We start from the raw sequence: 21713 nt of genomic DNA on the forward strand, positions 1-21713 counted from the left end.
TGCATTCATGTTCCATCATACTGAGGACAAGTCAGCCTAGTCTGTAAAGTGAAGACCAGTACAAGACATACCAGCTGCTGCAGCTTCGAATTGTTTACAGGCGAGAGCCGTGGACGACCTTGTAGTCGACGGCGAGCTCACGGCCCTCATCGCTGATGACAAGCACGCGGACACTGCCACGGCCGTTGTTGAAAGAGTCCTGGAGGCGGTTGAGCAGGTCGCTCTGGTCAAGGACAGGAAGGCCCTGCTTGACATCACCAGTCTCGGTCATGGCGACAACGCGGCCGTCATCACGGATGTCGAGAACGCGGTACTGCTTGAAGACAGGACCGATCATGTTCTGGACAACCACGGATGGGCTTGGGTTGCTGACGAACGAGCTCTCCTCGTGCAGTTGCTTGGTGAACAGGTCAACACCGAGGTAGCGGTGCTGGCCAGTCTGTGCAGAGGTGGTGATGCGGATGACTTGGCATGGGCGGCCTTGGAGGATGAGCAAGTCACCGATGCGGATGTGGTGGCATGGGATGGTGATGGTGTTTGGAGCCCCAGCGTAGCGCGGGGCGCTGTAGGAACCTCCGCGTGGTGCACTCATGGTGATCTCGCGGTCCTTGACAACGACGTCTTCTTCGACACGCTCAGTGCGGCCCGAGTCGTGGTGAGAGTGGTGGTGGTGGTGGCTCTCGAATGGGTGCAGGATCTTGTCAGCGGCGCGGCGAACTCCGTGGCGGAAGGAGTGGTAGTGTCCGTCTTCGTCGTAATATCCCATGTCCCGCTTGTGTTTACGCTCGGAGTGACCGTCAACGGTGCGTTGCTCGACCTTCACTTGCTGGTCGAACTCAACTGGGTCACGCTCGGCGTAACCTTGGGCTGGGTACTGACGTGGGTAGGTCGACTTGTCTTGCCACACGCGAGAAGCTTTGTACTCCTCGGCGAATGGGGTGGTGCGGTCGCGGTACTCACGCTCGTTGATGTCGATGCGAGAGTCGAGGTCGATCTGAGTGGCTGGAGTGTGACGGGTTGGGTACTCGCGGTCGTAGACGCGGTCCTCAACGTTGATCTGAGCGTCGGCGTACCGTTGGTATGGCTCTCGGTAGCTGATGCAGGATGAAATGTCAGTGGCCGTGACACAAACAAAAGTGAAGTGATGATATGATGGTGGCAGGGAAGGAGCGGCAGTGAGGTGTGATGGTCAACAGGGAAGGGTCGGTGAGGACGCATCGGTTGCTGAGACGACAACACACTAGACCGTGCTGGGGTGGGTAGCGTGTTTGCCGAGCGCTCCAGGGGAAGTGTTGTGCGTGATCCGCGCGATAAAGAGTGGAGCCCCAAACAATGCGCAGGCGAACACGAGCTGTGCGGTGAGCCGTGCCGGTGCAAGCCACGCGCATTGTCCGCTCAGATCTGCGCCATGCGCACCATCGCTTGTGCAGAAAGAATACGAGTTGCTCAACTTACCGCTCGCGGTGGATGTCGACGTCTACGTTGACGTTGGTGTCGTGGTGACGGCCGGGGCCTGAGAAGTGCTCTTCGTGGATGCGGAGGCCTTCGCGCTTGTCGCCCTTGCGGTATCGCTCTTCTTCAGTGATGCGGATGTCTTCGCGGTAGCGGTCGTCTCGACGGGAAGTAGTTGATTGTCGCTCTGGTCGATCTTCCCGTCCAGCGCCTTGGACAGTGATTTGCTCGTCAGTCGTGACTTCAGTCTCGGAAGTCTTCTCGTTCCTGTAGGTGGAGGGGAAGACGCTGAACGGGACTCTGTACGCGCCGGTGGTCAGCTGCTGCTTTCTGTCGCTCTCTCGCGCGCTCGCCGACTTACGGAACACGGGCGTCGTAATCCAGCGTGGCGATTTGCTCACTTGCTCAGCCTTCCAAACCCCCAGAAGAGATGGAAGGTCGACAAGCACAGCGGTCTCGTCTGGATGTATTTGAGGGGGAGGGTGAAGCTGGGGGAAGCGATGCCAGCGCAGACGGCTCTTGTACGTGGCCTGTCGGAGTGGTGGGGAGAGACAAAGCGTTTGTTGTCAGAGCGAGAGGACAGGGGAACAGGACGTGTCTTTAGAAGCTTCAACCAGGTACCAAACAGCGCTAACGCCGCCCAGCAACGGCCCTAGCAACCGAGCCAGCCTCGGCCTCAGCCACCAGCCTTTTGGCATTGGATCACAGAGGCTCAACAGCTCTTTGTCCATCGCGCCCTCTGTGCTTCGCACGTCCAACACCGTTGTCCGTCGCCAGCCATCTCGTTCGTCATGTCGATCGCGTTGGGCGCACGCCGGATCCCACATATCCTCGTTCGCGGCCCACCGGGGAGTCGTGTATCAGGTCTATTGGCCAGGCCAGGGTCAGTATCACATGCATGAACGCCCTTCTTTATGCCTCAAAACACACTTCCTCATTCGTGCATGCGCCCATGCTCGCCCAACGCGTCTCTGGCGCGCTACCGAACTCTGTCCGGCTGCTCACGAACAGGACGTCGGTCAAATGCGCAAGTCAGAGACAGCATCGAGATATTGCACTCCAAGCGTCCCATAATGTTGTCATCCTCAGGTGAGGTCGACTTTTGCTCCCGTCGAATACCTCAAGTGCAGCTTGTGTGAACGGAGGTGCAAGCATCCCGAAATGAAGCGAAGAAGACTTTACACCCCAGCCATCCTCATTTCGCAGCAATCAGTATCAAAGTCTATTCGTCTGCACAATTGTCAGCGAACGATTCTGCGCAGCTCTGCAAGGTACTGCCTTCTGCGACGCGACAGCAGCTGCGATGCTGCATTCGTTGGCTGCCAGTGCCTGCGCTTCTGAGAGCAAGTGCTGACGGCGCTTCGCGGCATGATTCCCGCTCTCGAAAGCTCGCCGGTTCTCGTGCTTGTATTCAATGGCATCGAAGTCCTTTGCACTCACACATCTGACTATCCTGTTGATGAGGTTGTGCAGCACGAGCGTGCGAGTTGGTCATCAGAGTGACGATGTGGGGAAGATCGATCCTTCGCACCTCAGCTCGCCATGCAATCATCCGATGATGAAGCCAGGCAGCACCATTGTGAAATAGTTTATCAGACTTGCACCCGTTGACCTTTTTCAGGTCTATTCACCAGCGAGATGCGCTCTTCAGCGTACATCGCAGTAGCTCTATTGGCGCTTGGCTTTCAATCTAGTGCGACAGAGTTCCATGCCGGATTTGACGATCTGGTTGAAGACCTATTGACGAAATGGCACCTTCCTGGACTTAGCATTGCTGTCGTGCGAGGTGGCGAAACTGAAAGTAAGGTGAGGAAGTTCAGATGAATAATTCGCAAGCTCTTGCTTCCTTGCCCTGCCGATCATGATGGGCTGTGAGTGCAATGAACATATTGCTGAACCACAATGGCAGGGCTATGGCTATGCCAGACTTCCCGATGTACGCGCGACTCCGGACACTCTCTGGTTCGCCGGCAGTACGACCAAAGCTTTCGTGGCGACGGCAGCCGGCCTACTTGTTCAGAACGACAGTGTGCCTGATTTCAAATGGTCCTCACGCCTGACTGACCTGCTACCTGGGGAATTCGTTCTCTCGGAGGAGTACCAGACTCTTCATACGACGCTAGAAGATGCCTTATCGCACCGCTCTGGCCTCCCAAGGCACGACACGTCTTATGGATGGGGCGATGAAACTCCCGAAGACATTGTCAAACGACTACGCTACTTGCCCCTTACGAGCGAGCCTCGCACAAGGTTTCAGTACTGCAACATCATGTTCGCAACAGTTGGTGTAATGCTGGAACGTCACACGGGTCTGCAGCTGGAGAGCTTGCTGCACGACTGGATCTGGAAGCCTCTGGGCATGAAGTCGACAACATTCTCTGTACAACAAGCAATCGGCTCTGGGGACCTCGCAGCGGGTTATTACTGGGACGAAGACGGCGAGACGTATATTCCCGAACCATATTATGATATCCTGCCCGTTGCCGGAGCAGGTGCTACCATCTCATCAGCGAATGACTACAGTCTGTGGATCAAGGCTCTACTTGAATCCGCAAAGAAGTTGGAACACGAGACCGGGCCTCTCACGTCTGAGCTTTTGCAAGCCTTGTGGACGCCGCGTAGCTATGTTGACCTTGGTTTTGTCAATACCAGCCACATCGCGTCTTCAGTCAATTACGCTCTGGGGTGGATGGTAGTCCAGGTCGACAAATATACCGTTATCACGCACAGTGGCGGCCTGCCTGGATTTGGAACTCAAGTGTTTCTGGTGCCTGAGCTGGACTTCGGCTTCACTTCCATGGGGAACGAGGTGGGTCGGGCCACATTCGTTGGCGCTCAGCTGTTCCTCCTCCTGTTGAAAGAAATCAGAGATGAGATCGTCATTGAAGAACATTCCGGACTGCAAAGGTCTCTTGAACGACTGTTGCCGTTGTTCGGGACCCCAGCGCAATCGGGCTCAAGGACGAAACTGGCCGGCTTTGACGCAGACAGCGCCACTCTACCACTGCCCGGCGATGTTGGTGACTATCTGGGACTTTATTCCCACCCAGCATACGGACCGATCAACATCAGTCTGGCTGGGAACTCGTCCACAGTCCCACTAAGCAGCATCATGGACTCACAATTGCCCCTCGCAGGCCGCTCTCCAACACCACAGCTCCTCGTCACTCCCACACATCGGGTCTTCTCAACATCATTCGTGCTCACGCATACCTCTACCACATTCTTTGATGCGCAAGGTTACTGGATCCACGGCCCTACTCCGGAAAACGATCAAGTCACTTGTGGAAATGCACAGCCATCACCTGACACCTCTGGTACGAAACGCAATCTCAAATGTAAAGACGAAGCGGTCTGGCAGAAAGCGTGGCCGGGCCAGGCGGTGTTCGAGTACAGCCCAGATGGTAAGGTTGCAACTCTGGGCATCGAAATAGAAGAGGAACAAATTCGCGTCGCAGGAGAGACTGGCAATTGGAGGGATGGGATGATCTGGTTTGCCAAAGTGTCAGAGTAGTTAGTGTCTGCAGCACACTTATCGTGCGTCGACATAATTCTGGGAGCCAGAGTAGATAGCTAGTGCACTCGACTTGTAATTTGCGTTCAAGACATATGATCACTTCGAGGACACGTCGATCCAAAGTCAACATTGCTGAGAGAAATCAAACGTGTAAGAAACATATCATAGCGCTACCCTTGCTAGCCGCACGTGACACAAAACCAAACTCCCCGACAACTGTCGCATCAAATTGTTGAGACAGTATACGATCTCCAGAACGACGCAAACAATGCCGGACCGATAGCGAACAGCAGAGGTCACACCTGACCGCCGCCATGGACTTTATAAACCGCCTCTTAGGATCCGCGAACCACCCAACAAAGAAACCGCCGAGGCCGCCCGCCAACGATCCTCACACGCGTCTGGTTCGCTTCCGACGTGTCTACGGCAACGTTCTCGACCTCATTGACCGCCCACGAAGTCAAGAGGTCGAGGGGATTCTCCTCCGACAATTACATGGCCATGTCGACCGAGTGGCGGCTTTGCTGCGAGAAGAGTCCCGCGCTCCGGTCCCCCATATTTGCTTCCAGTTCGCTGCTCGGAATCGCATCTATGCTGCTATCGCGCGAGTAGCTACTGTCAGTCAATATGAGCCGATTATACGGGCTGCTATCGCGGTGTTCGCTGCGCTGGTGGACAGTGAGGAGGAGGATTTCCTGTCAAACAGCCATTTTGCGAAGAGTCTCATGATGCTGGTACGGAAAGTTGTGGACAGTGGAGAATACCTTATAGACGTGGAGACGGAAACGGCGATTCTCGAATTGCTCTTCACAATCTCTGCGAAGATACGCTTGCAGCCGGAAATTCTGCCTGTTTGGTTCCAGTCTACGGTCAAGCCGGAGCAAGAGGATGTGTTTGTTAAGGAGAAGAAGAGCTTTGTGGGGATAACGCAGAAAGATGACTTTCCGCTTTGCTATCTGCTGATTGATCGCGTACACCATGAAGGTCGGATTGGCGATTTCGCCAGGACGGGCCTATTGTATGTCTTCGAAGCTACTGGCCGCTCCGAGGACTTGGAGGAGTGGGTGATCAGCAGCGATCTACCTACTCTTATGGCCTCAGGACTTGGGGCACTTTATAGCCAGCTCAGTCGCGAACTGAGCATCCTGCACGCCGACGCTGAGCTGCCTGCTGTACTCGCTATGAGCGACTATGCAACTACACATCCTCGAGCTACGGCTGAATCTGCCTTTTCAGACAGACACAAAGCACACATGGCGACATTTCTCTCATATCTAGCTTTTTGGCAAGATGTGCTTGATCACTGTCGAAGTGCGGACGTCAAGCAGACACTGTTGGATCACTTCCAAATACTCTTCTTGCAGCAATTGCTGTATCCATCACTTCTCCAATCCAGCGACACGGATGCCGGTAGTTCTATTGCAGTCCTGACATACATGACTGCGATGCTGGAGTCTTTGGAATACCCGGATCTCATCGATATGATGCTCAAGTATCTGTTGGCTATTGAGGAAAGCAGCACGCCTGTGGCATCGACACCACAAACACCAAAGACAGCCGACCAGCCTCCGAAATCGCCAACTACAATTCGACGACGGCAGAGTCTGATGCTCTTGAATGCGCCAAAAGACCCCGATGAGGCTGTCGAGCCAGCTCTATTCGATCTTGTCGATCTCATAAAGAACAATGTCGGATCACGTAACAGCCAATCTGTGTATGCCGCCTTAAAACTTGCATCAACTTTGATATTCAGGCAGAAGCCATACGCGATTCATCATCTGGTCAAGACTCGCAAGGCGCCAGCCAACGGCATTGCAAGAACTGTTGGGGCCCTCGAGCTCGAGATCGAGAAATACATGGAAATAGCATCTTCTCTGCATAGGCACTATGCACTGGATGTTGCGTATGACCGTCTTTGCGAAGACATGAGATATGTGATCGAAGCTCAGGTGCCCCTTCTTCCAGCAAATACGTCCACTGCAGACCAAGTTCAGGTTGGCGGTATTGTGCTCACGGAAGAAGATCCTCTGATACAACTCATGATCGGCCAGCTTCGCACTTTCTTCACAAACAGTATTGATGTGAATCTCGAGCTCAGCCAGGCCTTCATTTCTATCTTGCAATGTGTAGAGATCCGGCTGGATCATTGGGTGGCTATGAAACCTTCAGCTTATCAGTTCGACGAGAAGCCACTGCCGGACCGACCATGGCAAGCTCACCTCGACAGTGAGGAGCAAGAAGCGTGGCAAGGCGTACAGGGACGCTCGCGTGCGCCCAAGTGGTCGACAGAATGCATTCCCAGACTGTTCTCTGAGCTTCAGGCTGTTGCTTCTGAGCTCGACGCAGTCCGCGCTAAGATACCCAATATGGACCAGCTCATCACTGGCAGGAAAGTCATGTTGCAAGCATCCGGAGTCGATGCGACTGCACTTAGTGAGCCTCCGTCAGTGATGGGTAGTCCGATGCCGCGAAGAGCATTGTTGGATGTGCCTAGCGCACTACAGAGCAGGAACTCCAGTCGTGGGAGAGCACGCACGACTGCGACAACATCTGCAAATGGTAGCCTGGCGCCATCGCCGTCGCCATCCAGGGGGCTTTCTGCAACAAGAGGGGATGGAAGGCCACCTCGATCTAGCTCGCTTTTCAGGCCGCCTCCGCCGGAGACACCTTCAACGACCGATATGCTGATGCAGGTCATCACTTTCCCGAAGCGACACTCGAGCACCAGTGCCATTGAAGACAATGAGGACAGCGACGGTGAAGACGAAGAAAAGGCTCCTGCTCGCACTGCAAGCCTGAACCACGTGTTGACGAACATTGTGATTCTCCAAGAATTCATTCTTGAGCTTGTTGCTGTTCTGCAAGTGCGCGCCGCTGTGCTTGGAGACCGTGAGGTGCAGATCGCGGCGTGATTGGCAATTGGTCGGCATGTCAAGCTTCTTGAGTGGAAGACCAGACCACATGTGGCACTTTCTCTGCTAGATCAAGAGCAGCCAGACATTGAGCCTGTTATCGAGGCTGCAACTGCTCAGTCGAAGTGTGAAGCGACACAGAGCTCGTCAGAGCGAGCACGACTTGAAGACCTTCGAACACCGGCACGGCCTCCCAAGGCGGAACTGTGCCTTGCTGGTCAATCTTGCGAATCTTGCCAAGAGAGTATTATACTACACACTCCTCGTGACAGGACATCACTTCGGCATTGGTCAATTCTGTTTGCTTGTTTCAAAGACTGCGGTCACCCCCAAGCAAGCAAAGCTAGGCTGGGCACGCTCGGCACGCTGGCGGTTTGTAACGTCAGATGATGAACGCAGGCGGGACTGGTTCTTATCGGCACGCTCTGCGATAGCATGCGAGCGCTGAGTTCACCAAGTTGCAACTGCCCAGAAGCATTCTCCTCTTCCTCTTCCTCCGACGAGAGCTTCGGATGGTCGAGGAAGCGTACAGTAGTCCAAGTGGGCTAGCCTTATCGCTTGTCATTGGAAAAGTCAACATCGAGTCCTCGCTGAATGAGAATCGACTTCTGCGACGCCGTCAATGAGGTGCGAGATGAGCTTTTTGACACCATAGCGGATCGAGCAAGGTTCCTGCAGGAACGCGGCTCGTCGGCAGAAGCCAAAGCGGAGTTCGGCCAACTGCTCATATAGCTAGCATAACACGCTCTTCCACTGCCAGCCACGAGTTTTCATACATCCTACAGCTTCACATCGTTTTAGAGTTCACAAAATGCCAGGAAAAGTACTTTCACCTTACAAGCAGGTCCCGGAGACTAAAGCTGATCGTGCGTTGACACCTTCTACATACCTCTTCGAATACATCAGGTATCTGACTTGTACACACAGTGGACTGGGCCGAGCTCGTAACCCTCGACCTCAGCCTCTTTGATCAACCGAACGGCAAGCAACAACTCGCCGACCAACTTGCCTACGCCGCCCAACACGTCGGTTTCTTCTACGTCAAAAACTTCGACATCTCCCAAGAAGAAGTCGATCGCCAATTCGCCCTCGGCCGCGAGTTCTACAACCTCCCTCTCGAAGAGAAACTCAAATATCACAACCTGAAAGACCTCGAAAGCGGCGAATACAACGGCTACCGTCCCGCCGGTCTCCGCCAACTCACCGAAACAATCCGCGACAACGTCGAAGTCTACAACATCCCCAAATTCGATGGCTTCCATCATCGTGCTCAGCCTCCCGTACTTCAAGAACACATCAAAGAAATCGAAACCTTCAGCCGAAAATGTCATGATCTCGTCATAACCAAACTCCTCAAACTCTTCGCGATTCTCTTGGAACTCCCCTCTGAAGACCAACTCGTCGACTTACATAAATACGACACAAAAGGCGAAGACCATCTCCGGTATATGCACTACAAAGCCCGTACACCCGAAGAAAATAAACTCGTTGGAGAACTCTATAGTCCTGGCCACACCGATCTCGGATCTCTGACATTGTTATTCCGCCAACCAGTCGCAGCGTTACAAATCTTGAATTCAAAAAATGAATGGAAATGGGTCCGACCACAAGACGCAACAATCACAGTGAATATCTGCGATGCATTGAGTGCTTTGACCGGAAACTGGCTCAAAAGCAGCGTTCACCGCGTCCACGCTCCTCCAGAAGATCAGGCGCATGTGGATCGGTTGGGTGTGTTATATTTCTCCCGGTGAGTCCCACTCTTACATACATCCTGTCTTTTTTTTTTCGTACTGACTTGTTGTTTCTGCAGACCAAACAACCATGTCCTCCTCGATCCCATCTCCAATAGTCCCGTGCTGGAGAAACTTGGCATCAAAGAAAACGAGTTCACGAAATTGGGACAGCATTTGACGATGGAAGAATGGTGTAAATTACGACAGACGCAGCAGCAAAGGAGGACGAAAGCACCGAAGATTGAAGGGACGAAGTATACGTATGAGAATGGGGAGTTGGAGGTTATGAAGGGGTATTCGGCGAAAGTTTATAATTGAGAGGAGGAGAACAAGGATCTGGGGATGAGGGTGGATGGGGGAAGGCCACATTCGCTGGTGCAGAACTCAGGCCGACGTGTAAAGTCCATTGTCAACAGCTGTGATTAGCTACAAAGCGCATGTACCCATCCCGAGCACAGCCTCTGCAGGGTCCGTGGTAGCCATCCAGAAATGTTTTTTTTTTCGAGGCATGTTGCTTAAGGACAAGTCTTGGCGCATATCAGTACAAGAATAAAATCTAACAAGCCCACGCTTTGCCCTCATCTCACCCATCTCACATCATCTGCAGGTCTGGGGTCCCTCTCTGCTGCCCCCAGCGCCCGTTCTCACAATTCACCATCAAGGTTCCCAACATGTCGCTCCCAACTCCATCCGAAGCGTCTGGCATCGGCCCGCAAAGGAACTCCATGTCGTTCCCATCACAACCCGAAGATCAAGACATCTGCATCATCTGTCGGGATCCGGAGGTTCCTGCCCAGAGAACCTGTCTTAGTCCATGCACACACGCATGCTGCCCAGAATGCTTTCAAGAAATTCGATCGAATGGGCAGAATCGCTGTCCATTCTGTCGCAAGAGCTGGTATGTTCGGACACGATCCATCAAACGATCACCAAAGCCTCCTCCACCACCAGAAGAGGAACCGGTCGAATATTCGTATACGGCGAAGAAGTGTACAGTGCTCGCGGCCCTCGTTCTCGCGCAGCTACTGATGGCGTTGGCGGTGTCGTGGTGAAGGCGATACTTGGGAAGAACTCGAGCAACCCATCTCAGAGTGGGAAGTGCGAGCATAGGGTTCGACGGGTTTCGGTATCAGTGCGAGCGTGGATCAGGCTTGGTGATACAGAGTCGAGCATCTAATCTGGATCTCGAGTGTGGTGGTCGATTTCGTGCATCTTGCTCCGGGTCCTAGGTTTTGGAGAATCTGCCAGTTCGTTGCCTGGCTGCCAGCGTTGACGCCCAGAAGGCGTTGAAAGCTCGCTTTTTGGGCCGACATCGCGAAGGCGCTAGCATTCAGACAGATGTCCAAGCCATACACACTTCGTTATTGGTGGTCAGGAGCGAAACTCCAGGATCTCCTACTTCTCAAGGTGCAGGCTTGCTGTCGCTGTCAGGCGTTGGCGACGATTCTGGATCTTTGCAGCGCGACTGCTTGGCTGCGCAACCAGAAGATTGATCTTCTTCAACTGGGCACGCGACTTCCAGCGGCAGCGGTAAAGGTGCGACGCCCGTAAAACCGTATTGTCCCTGACTGACCCAAACACCTTCCTCACTCCGCTTCACGATAAACATACTGAAGGCTTCACGTTCGCAGCCTTCTGGGTAATTGGTGTGTCTTAATAGCATCCATACCTTGGCCTTCGTGATTTTCTCCTGCAGCTCGACTGTGATCGACATCATAGAGGCCTTCCAATTCGGAAACGTCGCCCTGACGCCGAGCAAGTGCTCCCTGTACTCCTCACGGGAGTTCAAATGACGAATGTTCGCCAAATGGAATTGGAAGTTGGGAGAAATGTGGCGGTTGAAGAACGGGCCATAGACATCGCCTCTGCACACACTTGGTCAGCTTAGCAGGTGTGGCGGATGTGTGTATAGCAGATGACAAGCCGTGCACTTCTGTCAGTTTTTCGCACAACTCCTCTATGGTTTTCTCCGCCTGCTGTTTGTCGTACTTGGTCACCCTGCGAGGCTTGTCCGTCGAGGCATCTTCCGTAGTTGCATTCTCCGAAGTTGCGTTCTGGGCGTTGTTCGAGTCGAGACCTGGCATCGCCTTGCGCAGTGGTGTCCGATGTTGTATCAGGTCTGAGGTGTGGCGATCAGTAAGTTTTGATCGATTCTGGAAGAAAGCGGCTACAGTTTAGCCAATTCGCTTCTAATAGAACAGCCGTGCCGTGTCGATGGCAGAAACTTCGATGCACGCGGGCTCAGGGTCGTGATATAGTATGACTCGTGAGACGATCATGGCAAGGCCAGCGGTGAGCGCTGCACCCTGCAAACCATTGACCGCGTGCGCGCTCGATGCCCGTCCCTTCTCCGTGACGTCCCAGGTTTCCGCCGCGAGGCCAGCGAGGGCGGCAGTAGCGATGGTTCGAGATGATATAGACTACGCATAGACGTGGGCGGGACCGGGATGTTGCTGACTTTACGCTGCTTCTGGGGTCATCCATGCGGGCGTGCGGTTCTGACAGCCTGTTCAGCCGGAGCTGGCTACGGGTGGCGCCTGAGCTTCTTCGCATCTTACACGAACGTCTACGAAAACGCAAAATGTTCGCAGCACGCGGAGCAGAAGGAAGTCGATGGGCGGCGGTGGTGCTGAGATGCGGCGAAGGGTCTGCACGTCCACTGCCGTCTGCCGAAGTCCAGTCTGTTTCACAACCTGCTCGGGTGCTGGAAACAGCGACGGATGCTGCTCTTGGCGTGGCGCGGTGGATCGTAGCGGAGTCTGCACGGCCGATCAGGTACGCGACCAGCAGCATTTGCTGCAGTTCGCCGAGAAGAACATCGTCTTCACGAGAATGAGCGCGCGCGAGGCAGACGGACACCTGCACCAGTGTTTGACGGCAGCGTTTGGGCGCCGGTTTCCCTCCCAACTCTGGCATTCATTCACCGGCAGGCTGGCACGCGTCGTGACCCAAAGACATCGCATACAGGCATGACAAGGGTCTTGTTCTCGCGCGTGCATGGCGATGGAGCACAATATCGACCAGACGGGACGCTGGTGGGCTGTTCACGCTCCAGTCGTCGTTTCCTGCACTCGCCCTCCTCCTTCTTCAACTCTGAACATCTCTCCTTCCTCCTCCCTCACTCGCTGACCACTAGACAACCACCAACAACGCCCTCACAATGCACTCGAGCGTTGTCCTGACCGGTCTTCTGGCCGCCACTGTCGCCGCAGTTCCACACGCAGAGAAGCGTTCTCTCTCCGTCTACAGCACAGTCAATCACATCACCAAGTACCGACCTTCGTCCCTCTGCACTGGCGGTGCTCTTTCCACGAAGACGACCACCAAGGACAAGACTGTCACCTCGACTATCACGACTTGCTCCGCGCCAACCACAGAGACCATCACCGTCACCCCAGAGGCAGTGACGACCGTTTGTGGTGATGGCGCCGACAGCAACATTGTTGCTCGTCAGGAGGCCGGCTGCACTAGCACGACCACAGTGTATGCATTGAACATGACCTCTTGACCTTGAACGTGCAGCTGACAGGAAACCAGATCGGCTTCTGTCGCCACAGTCTTCACCGGACAATACAATCGCACACAGCCAAAACCCACGGCCAGCCCGCTCGAGCAGAGATCGCCCGCTTTGCTTCCAGGACTGATCGGCTCCGTCGTGCACCGACTTGGGCAGAGCCCCCTCCTCCATTCGAAAGCCTTCGAGGTCGACTGTCTGAAGAAGGTCACTACTCACGTCTATGTCACCAAGACCGTGGCCGAGCAAGCAGTGACCGAAACGGTAACCGCCGAGACACCGACTATCTGTGTCACACAGCAGCCAGGCAAGGTACTGGCACCCGCAGACCCATCAATCACAACGACACTGAGAGCGCCTCCAACTAATGGCTCAGCTACTGGTGGGGTGTGCACCGTGACAGAGAGTGCTTCGTCCACCACTACACAACATCTCAAGTGCGCCCCGACCAACCTCATCTCCGAGATTGGCGGCAAGGGCATCGGCCAGACGCAAGGAGACGAGTCCAATACGCGCGGTCTGGCACCTGGCAGCGACCCAAGCGCCTGTTGCCAACTCTGCGTCGACACCGACGGCTGTGCAGCCAGCGAAGACGACTGGAAGGCTGGCAACTGCTTCCTGTGGTACACTGAGCCTACCTGCGGTCTTGGCTTCAAGTATTCGGACAACAACCAGAATCTCGCGCCAGGAGCTGGCTTTCTCGTGCAAACAGGGTGTGGCTCCATTGAAGAGACTGAAGCGCCAACAGGCGAGTAAGTACTTTATGCACGGGTCGATCACTGGGTCTTTTGTGGAGCACTGTCCGCGGAGGTTATGCATAAAGTAATAATGGGGCAGAGATGACAGAAGCGCACGAACGACAGTCTACATGAAACAGGGAATTAATGCAAAGAGAAAAGTATGCCAAGATTAGACAACCTGGCAAGCTGGAATAGCTTCAGCCACGAACCAGGCAGCTGAATGCGACTGCACTGATGCAGAGTGATACAATCGAACCCTTCTTGCGACACCGTGTCCGAAATCTTGGTCAGAGCCGGCCGCGGTGACGCCACAGCTTGTCGGGTTCATGATGCAGCATTCTTTCGTTTTATGATGCCGACTGAATGCCACTTCTCACCTCGCAAGCCCTCCTTCACATTAAGGTGCTTTGTTTTACCCTAAGTCCCCCCATGTCAGCTAGTGAAAGCTTCTTGAGCAAAATCGAGCCAGGAACGTCGATTGCGCATTAAAGCGCAAAGTCAAAAATGGCCGAGCAACAAGTCATCCCGGCACGTCACGGCGTCGCGACCTTTATGCCTGCCGGATCAAGCATCAAAATCGTCAACACTTCCGGCACTCAGGTCGTTGACACATGGGCCTTTGCTCTACCACAGCCAGCGCCCAGGAAAGACGTGGAGGAAAACGCAAAAACAAAAGAGGAGATTGGCAAGCAAGAAACAGCAAAGGCGGCAGAGAAGGTCAAGGGCAAAAGTGGCAATGACTTGCCCTCACAAGAAGAGGCTGAGCGGGCGACAAGAGAAGCACACGAACAAGCCGAACAACAAGATGGCCAGAAGAAATCTGGCTGGAGTTCCTACATCCCCTCTGTCCCAACCCTAGGCCTAGGAGGCAAGAAAGACGACACCACATCATCAACGCAACAAAACACCACCGACTCCGCCCAAACCCAACAACAAAAAAACTCCAAATCCTGGGCCTCATACTTCAAACCCGGCAAAGGCTTCTCCTCCTACATCCCCGAAGCAGCAACCGACACCGTCTCCAAATTCATGAGCGCCCACTCCCGCGACCCAAACAAAACCTATCTCGAACAACTCACAGATTTCTCCAAGACTCCCGTCGGAGCAGCTGGAATGTCCGCTTTCACAGGATCCGGATACTCAGGCTCTTTATACGCGGGTTATCAAGCTTACAATGCGAAAAACGCAGCCGATGCGCCGAATATGGAATATTTGAGTTTATCCCATTCGCGCGCTGCGACGTTACATTTAGTTCCGAGGAAAGGCGATACGTTGGTGACGAATTTACGAGAGCCGATTTTGACTCTTTTGGAGGATCGGTCGGTGGGGGTTCATGATACTTTGATTCCGGCTTGTGATCCACAACGTTATAAAGGTTTGGGAGTGGAGAAGTGGGAAGAGCATGGGTCTTGCGCGGAGAATTTGGTGCTTGCACTTAAAGAGCTGAATGAGAGGGCGGGGTTGAAAGGTGCGAAAGCGATTGGGGCGGATGTCACGATTAATAGTGTGCCGGCGCCGTTGAATTTGTTTATGAATATTCCGTGGACGGATGATGGGGAGATTAGTTTTGAGGGGCCGAGGGGGAAAGCGGGGGATTATGTGAGGTTTAAGGCGGAGAGGGATGTGGTGGTGGTCATGTCTGCTTGTCCGAATGATGTTAATGGCATTAATGGGACGAATATTACTGATGCGAACTTCATTGTTGAGGAGGAAGGTGCGACGGAGGCGATCAAGAGGACGCAACCCAAGAAGAAGGTTGTGCCGAAGATGAAGACTGCTCCAGCAGCGCCAGCAGCCAACAAGTCGCCGGCCGCTGCTGCGCCAGTGAAGAAGAAGGCTCCGCCTCCAAGTGCTCCTCCTCCAGCGAAGAAGACCGCCGCCGCGCAGTCTTCTCAAGCACCAAAGGCTGCTCCGCCTACAAAGAAGCCTCCTCCAGCGAAAGCGCCTCCCTCCGCTACCAAGACTTCCACCCCCGTGAAGCCTGTCAAGAAGCCCGCGCCTCCTCCGGTCAAGCCACAGACGAACGGCGACTCACCCGCTGCCACTCCTGCGGTGAAGAAGAAGCCTCGGAAGCTGGTCAGACAGCCAACAGAGTCGTAGTTCAAGTCCAACAGAATTGAGCTGGCTGTATGCGACTCACTGAGACACGAGGCATGAAGTAATGAGGGAGAAACAGCACAAGTGATGCGAAGCTGGATATAAAATGTATTCGTCTATGTTCTGTATTTAGGTGGCAATGTACAACATACCGCCAATGATTCCACATACACTCTTACCAGACTGGTGTCTTGTCTACACGACACTGATGACCTTCTCTGGTATCTCTCCGGCTTCCATCGCTCGTGACTCACTTCCCCTCCCCCTCCTCCAAAACCTTCTCCGCCTCCCCAACAACACTCCTCAAACTCTCCGCACTCTTCCTCACCCTCCCCATCTCCTCCTCACTCAACCCCGGCACCTCCACACTCCTCACCAACCCCTCCCGTCCAATCACAGCCGGCATACTCAAACAAACCCCCAACCCCTCATTCCAATGACTAACCGGCCTAATAACCCTCTGATCAAACAACACCGCCTTACAAATACTCCCCACCACAGCCCCAATTCCATAATTCGTCGTTCCCTTTCCCTCAATAATCGCTCCAGCTTTATCTTTCGTTTGCTCTGATATCTCGTCTCGGTCGATGTTTACATTACTATTTTGTTCGATGCGATCGAGTGCGACGCCTCCTACGGATACTGCAGACCAAGCGACGACTTGACTCTCACCATGTTCGCCGAGTACAAAAGCTTCGATATTGCTTTGTGAAACACCGATTTGTTTTGCGAGTTGGCCTTTTAATCTTGCAGAGTCGAGGAATGTCCCACTTCCAAAAATCTGTTTTTTAGGGAGATTGATGAATTTCTGAGCGAAAAATGTCATGACATCAACAGGATTCGCGACACAAATCACTACAGCTTCTTTCTTAACTTCGCCCAAACCTTCCGCGACAGATTTTAGAATTTTCGCATTTTTGCCTACGAGATCTGTGCGGCTTTCGCCTTTCTTTTGGGCTGCGCCGGCTGTGATGATGATGATATCGGCTTGGCCGGCTTCGGAGGGAGATTCTGCGACGTGGACGCGGGTGCTGGTTGTATCGCTTTGGAGAATTGCGTCGCGGAGGTCTTCGGCTTGGGCTTGTACGATTTCGGTTTGCGGGTCGCTGAGGATGATTTCGCCCGCTATGGGGTTGAGGATGAGGGAGAAGGCGATGGAGGAGCCGACTGTGCCTGCGGCGCCAACGATGGAGATTGTGGTGGGGGAGGTGGTTGACATTGTTGAGATGGGGTTTCTTGAGAAAGTGATTGCAGTTGTTGATTGCTTGTTGATGATAGGTGAGGCTTTTCTGGGTCTTTTGAAAGTCGGTGTTGAGTTTTCTTGAACTGTTATGTGACGGAGTAGGTGCGTTCGTGGCGTAACGAGAAAGCCCTGTGGAGTAGCAGACAGCGACACTCGTTTGAGGATACGCTGTTGAAACATGTGATATGTTGTAAAGGAATTTCGCAAATGGTAGACTGATTGCCAATACCTGGTGTGCACTTACACTGCGTATCGATGATGATTGCTACAACGTCATATCTTGGTCAATGGATCACGAAATTAACACGAGGTCACATGCCTGCGTATACAATCTTCTGGCGAAAGCTCACAGGAGCTTTGCCAGGATAGCTAGGCCAGAATTTGCTTATCTGCCCGCTTCAGACATGTCGAGGGAATGAGAAAGGATCACGAGTCATCGAGAACATTGCAAGAGCCAGGCAGGCTCGTCGCTATGGGTTGTAGGATTCGAGGCCCGCTCAACGCATGCGTGCGATGAGGAACAGGTACGGCACAGCATTGGGAGGATCCTCGGGCCAAGAGGATGTGAGTAAGATGCCGTGGGATTGCGGTGTGCCTTATCCAGCTCCTTTAGCTGCACGGCGCGGACGCGAGCAAGGCCATTTCAATTAGTATTGCTGCATTGTTGGTCGCCTGAACAGGCTCCTGACCGGAAGCCGGTCGGCTCACTGATCCTGAGCACACAAGTATGGCGATCTCTGGCCGGAGGCGAGAAGCATGCCAGGCATTATGTCGATGGAATGTATGTGGTATCGGACAGTCTTTGTGCTTGGTCATAGCACGGAACATCGAGGTATCATGACTTCGTCATGCGGTTGAAGTCTCGCGCGTTGCTCAGTCGCATTATGCGTCCTCGTGAAGCAGACGCTACACCGCTCTTTCCTGTGTGCTGATTTTTGCAGCCCTCGGATGGGCAAAAGCACGGAGAGTGGTCCCATCAAGCCTCACGCGCGAGCGACAGCGAGCTCGCCGTATGTCTGCATAAGTGTCGAAGTTTCCTGCTGGCCTGGACGTTTGCGAGTTATCTATCCCCAAAACGGTTTTCACTGCATGTTCATGCAGTGCTTCGCGAAGGATGGATCATGGGATCACTTCTCGCGTGCAGGATTCGATCCTGTGTTCCACCAGAAAGCGCATGCAGCTGCATCGCAGAGCATTCGCGAATGCAGCTAACATCACAGCGGCTTGCCGTAACAACTTGTGTGACACGCCTTGGCAGTCTCAGCAGACCAAGCTAACTTCTCGCTCGAGGTGAGCTGAGCTGACGGCCCGCCTGTACGCAGCGCAGCCTGGCCGAAGGATCGGAGGATCGCAGCTTGCAAGTCGAACTTGTTTGAAGCAAGTCTGCGGCGTTCGGGACCACTCAGATCGAAGAGGAATAAGCGCAATTGCTGCACTTGGCGCCAGGTGAAAGCTCGCAGCAATCTGCGCTCGTGCAGCGGTCCACAGCGTGATCCGTCAGGACAAACGGCCGCCGTCCACTCTCGCGAAGGAGGCGCAGCTGTCAACGCAATGGCGTTTCTTGAGATCGCATGCTTCAACCCTAAGAGCGCAGTAGTAGCTGCTGCTGCTGGTGCAGATCGCGTTGAGCTTTGCACCGATCAGGCCGCTGGCGGTATCACACCACCTTCAGCATGGCTGTCGGAAGTCAAGGCTCAAGTGACAACGCCAGTCTTCGCCATGATCCGACCTCGGCCAGGTAACTTCCGATACTCTGATGCAGAGTTCGACGAGATGCGCAGCAGGATTGCTGCATTCCGCTCGGAGGCCGATGGATTCGTGATTGGCATTCTGGACGAGGAGGACCATGTCGACGTGTCGCGCACCGCGGAGCTGGTCCGCCTCGCCAGCCCGCTGCCGTGCACCTTCCATCGTGCATTCGACGAAACCGGCGATCTCATGCAAGCGCTCGAAGATGTGGTGGCCACTGGATGCCATGCCATCCTAAGCTCGGGTGGAGCGAGCAATGCTGCTGCGGGAGCCGATGTGCTCAAACAACTTGTTGAGAAGGCCGCTGGACGAATCGTGATCATCGCAGGAGGTGGCATCCGGCTGAGCAATGTTCAGCGCATTCGCGTGACATCCGGCGTCTCCGTCTGCCATTCTTCTGCACTTGCTGCAAATAGCGTCACGCCCGACGACCGCGAGATCCGGCAAATGAAGGCCATCTTGTCGTAAGGTGGCGATGAGAGATGATTTATCGTATCGGAGCGTTGCGTCTGGAGTGTAGCCTTCAAGAATGCTACGTTGCCATCGCCACTTATGGCCAGTGCTGCTGAAAGGATCCGCTGGCGCGTCAAACGCGTTGTCTTGACGAAAAGGTCTTGGCAAGTACGGAGATCGGTGTAGCTGAAGAGGATGCGACGAGTGGGGGCAGTAGCATCAAAACAGGCATGTACACCGTAGTAGTCAAAAGCGTCTTCGAGTTGGCAGTCGAGTGGAGAGAGAGCCTTGGAGGTTGAAAGAAAGGCGAATGGAATCGTGGTCGTGGCAACATCTTTCACCGGTCAGCTCGGCTGGTCGTTAAGCCGACCGCGGACCAAGAACGCGTCCAAACGCACTGTAGATGTGAATTGAGACATGCTTCATTGGTCTAACATAACGTGAAGTGGTCCAAGAGGTATCATACACATGTCTATTCTGCAACCCAAACAGCAGCCATACCCATTCCTGTGCCAACACACATTGATGTCAAGCCGATCTTCTTGTTCGTTCTCTTCAGCTCGTACAGCAGAGTGCTGACTTGTCGAGCTCCAGTACAGCCGAGCGGGTGTCCAAAGGCAATTGCACCGCCCTTGGGGTTGATCTTCTCTGCAGGAAGGCCGAGCTCGTTCGCGCACCACAGACATTGCGACGCAAAGGCCTCGTTGATCTCGTAAATGTCTACATCATCCTTGGTAATACCGGCCTTCTTGAGAGCCTCTGGAATGGCTTTCCAAGGACCAATGCCCATGAGAAGTGGTGGGACACCGACGACTGATGCTGCCACGTACTTGCCCATGATCTTTTGGCCAAGGCGCTCGGCTGTGCTGCGCTTCATCAGGAGCACTGCGGCGGCGCCATCCGAGATTTGAGATGCATTGCCGGCGTGGATGGAGCCATCTTTGGAGAATGCAGCCTTGATCTTGCCCAGGGACTCCACAGTAACCTCACGGACACCATCATCGGCAGCAACAGTGATCTCCTTCTCCTCGTCGGTCTTTGGGTCTGTCCACTTGACCTTCAAGGGGTAAATTTCTTGCTTGAAGAGTCCCGCTTTGTTCGCCTGACCAGCCTTCTTGTAGCTGTCTGCTGCGAACTGGTCTTGCGCGGCCCTTGTGATTCCCTTGTCCTTTGCCATGTTCTCACTGAGGAGACCCATTGGCACCTTGCACTCGGCTGCGGACTTGTGACCCTCAAGCAGCTCGCTGAATTCAGTGACAGCTTGTGGTCCATATTGTGTGCTCATGCTCTCGACACCAGCTCCCACACCAATCTCGATCATGCCTGCTTTGATGGCGTTGGCGATCTCGACACATGCTTGCAGACCAGAACTGCATTGTCTGTTCAAGCTCTTGACTGCCGTGCTGTCTGGGAAGCCAGCTGCAAGAGCCGCCGCTCGGAATTCTGTTGCACCTCCACCTGGAGCCAGGACACATCCTACTGAAACATCTTCGACAAGAGAAGGGTCGATGCCGGAGCGCTCGATCAGGCCCTTGAAAGCACCGTGGAGCAGATCAGCTCCTGCGGTATCTTTGAAGCCTCCTCGACCGCCTTTTGTGATGGCTGTGCGGAGCGCGCAGGTGACAACGATATCGTCGGGACGCTTCTCAAGCAGGCCTGCTTTGCCTGTGGCTTGCATGTGACCGACGACTTGCTGGACTCGGCCCTGCGCGGCAGCGGTTGTGCTTTGGTTCGCCATTGTGTTTTCTGTTTTGTGTTCGAGGAGTTGAAGGAGGAGTGAAGTGCAAACTGGAACAATGAATCTGGTCTATGTGTTTTGGTGTGATCATGCGCGAGCTCCGAGCCTTGTGGTTCCGAGGCGATTGCACATGCCGAGGCACCCTGTCCCAGACGTCATCCGCAGTAAGCAATCTTGTGAAGACTTACCGTGCCTCAGGAGCCTCATACTGGTCTTGGGCTCATGACACCCAGCAGCAAGAACATCACATGTTTGCATTTGCATGTGCAAGAAGTGAAGGTCATGCAACGGTGCAAGCAGTCGACGAGCCTCCGCACTCCGCAGCCGCAGAGCTAGGGCACTGCCGATGTCGTCGTCCCCTTTCCGGCCACGACTTGCGGCGGTTCCTTTTCCTGGGGAACTCGCATGCGAGCACGCGCTGGATCATTTGAGACGGTGTTGGACAAGGAGCTTGCGGAGGTTTCCCGTCATGTTGACCATTGTTTGGCCATGTGCTAGAGCTGATGCAGAAGGCAATATCCGGTCCTGACCTTGGCTGTCATGCGGTGCCGCCGCGCTGCAT

General features: G+C 54.2%; 10 protein-coding genes across 10 annotated transcripts; 6 read left to right on the top strand and 4 right to left on the bottom strand.

Annotated features, from left to right (window-relative positions):
* Positions 1 to 94: 94 nt before the first annotated feature.
* Positions 95 to 2183, bottom strand: CKM354_000884700 (uncharacterized protein; the record flags this gene model as incomplete). The annotated part of the gene is made up of 4 exons (XM_044804242.1): positions 95 to 1094; positions 1456 to 1752; positions 1814 to 1852; positions 2074 to 2183. 4 exons carry the CDS (start codon positions 2181 to 2183, stop codon positions 95 to 97), a joined length of 1446 nt encoding a protein of 481 aa, XP_044660177.1.
* A 907-nt stretch (positions 2184 to 3090) lies between these two features.
* On the top strand, positions 3091 to 4966 carry CKM354_000884800 (uncharacterized protein; the record flags this gene model as incomplete). Its single annotated transcript, XM_044804243.1, has 2 exons — positions 3091 to 3258; positions 3362 to 4966. 2 exons carry the CDS (start codon positions 3091 to 3093, stop codon positions 4964 to 4966), a joined length of 1773 nt encoding a protein of 590 aa, XP_044660178.1.
* A 317-nt stretch (positions 4967 to 5283) lies between these two features.
* CKM354_000884900 (uncharacterized protein) lies at positions 5284 to 7881 on the top strand (the record flags this gene model as incomplete). Its single annotated transcript, XM_044804244.1, has 1 exon — positions 5284 to 7881. One exon carries the CDS (start codon positions 5284 to 5286, stop codon positions 7879 to 7881), a length of 2598 nt encoding a protein of 865 aa, XP_044660179.1.
* An 811-nt stretch (positions 7882 to 8692) lies between these two features.
* Positions 8693 to 9935, top strand: CKM354_000885000 (uncharacterized protein; the record flags this gene model as incomplete). The annotated part of the gene is made up of 3 exons (XM_044804245.1): positions 8693 to 8747; positions 8809 to 9631; positions 9695 to 9935. The coding sequence occupies 3 exons, from the start codon at positions 8693 to 8695 to the stop codon at positions 9933 to 9935; spliced, it is 1119 nt and encodes a 372-aa protein (XP_044660180.1).
* Positions 9936 to 11019: 1084 nt separating this feature from the next.
* Positions 11020 to 11701, bottom strand: CKM354_000885100 (uncharacterized protein; the record flags this gene model as incomplete). The annotated part of the gene is made up of 2 exons (XM_044804246.1): positions 11020 to 11482; positions 11547 to 11701. The coding sequence occupies 2 exons, from the start codon at positions 11699 to 11701 to the stop codon at positions 11020 to 11022; spliced, it is 618 nt and encodes a 205-aa protein (XP_044660181.1).
* Positions 11702 to 12777: 1076 nt separating this feature from the next.
* Positions 12778 to 13887, top strand: CKM354_000885200 (uncharacterized protein; the record flags this gene model as incomplete). The annotated part of the gene is made up of 2 exons (XM_044804247.1): positions 12778 to 13100; positions 13155 to 13887. 2 exons carry the CDS (start codon positions 12778 to 12780, stop codon positions 13885 to 13887), a joined length of 1056 nt encoding a protein of 351 aa, XP_044660182.1.
* A 488-nt stretch (positions 13888 to 14375) lies between these two features.
* On the top strand, positions 14376 to 15971 carry CKM354_000885300 (uncharacterized protein; the record flags this gene model as incomplete). Its single annotated transcript, XM_044804248.1, has 1 exon — positions 14376 to 15971. One exon carries the CDS (start codon positions 14376 to 14378, stop codon positions 15969 to 15971), a length of 1596 nt encoding a protein of 531 aa, XP_044660183.1.
* Positions 15972 to 16218: 247 nt separating this feature from the next.
* CKM354_000885400 (uncharacterized protein) lies at positions 16219 to 17187 on the bottom strand (the record flags this gene model as incomplete). Its single annotated transcript, XM_044804249.1, has 1 exon — positions 16219 to 17187. The coding sequence occupies one exon, from the start codon at positions 17185 to 17187 to the stop codon at positions 16219 to 16221; it is 969 nt and encodes a 322-aa protein (XP_044660184.1).
* A 1575-nt stretch (positions 17188 to 18762) lies between these two features.
* CKM354_000885500 (uncharacterized protein) lies at positions 18763 to 19428 on the top strand (the record flags this gene model as incomplete). The annotated part of the gene is made up of 1 exon (XM_044804250.1): positions 18763 to 19428. The coding sequence occupies one exon, from the start codon at positions 18763 to 18765 to the stop codon at positions 19426 to 19428; it is 666 nt and encodes a 221-aa protein (XP_044660185.1).
* Positions 19429 to 19885: 457 nt separating this feature from the next.
* Positions 19886 to 21151, bottom strand: CKM354_000885600 (uncharacterized protein; the record flags this gene model as incomplete). Its single annotated transcript, XM_044804251.1, has 1 exon — positions 19886 to 21151. One exon carries the CDS (start codon positions 21149 to 21151, stop codon positions 19886 to 19888), a length of 1266 nt encoding a protein of 421 aa, XP_044660186.1.
* Between the last annotated feature and the right edge of the window lie 562 nt (positions 21152 to 21713).

Source organism: Cercospora kikuchii (genome assembly GCF_019650295.1).
Source record: "Cercospora kikuchii DNA, contig_00005, whole genome shotgun sequence".
In the NCBI taxonomy this organism is placed as follows: domain Eukaryota; kingdom Fungi; phylum Ascomycota; class Dothideomycetes; order Mycosphaerellales; family Mycosphaerellaceae; genus Cercospora; species Cercospora kikuchii.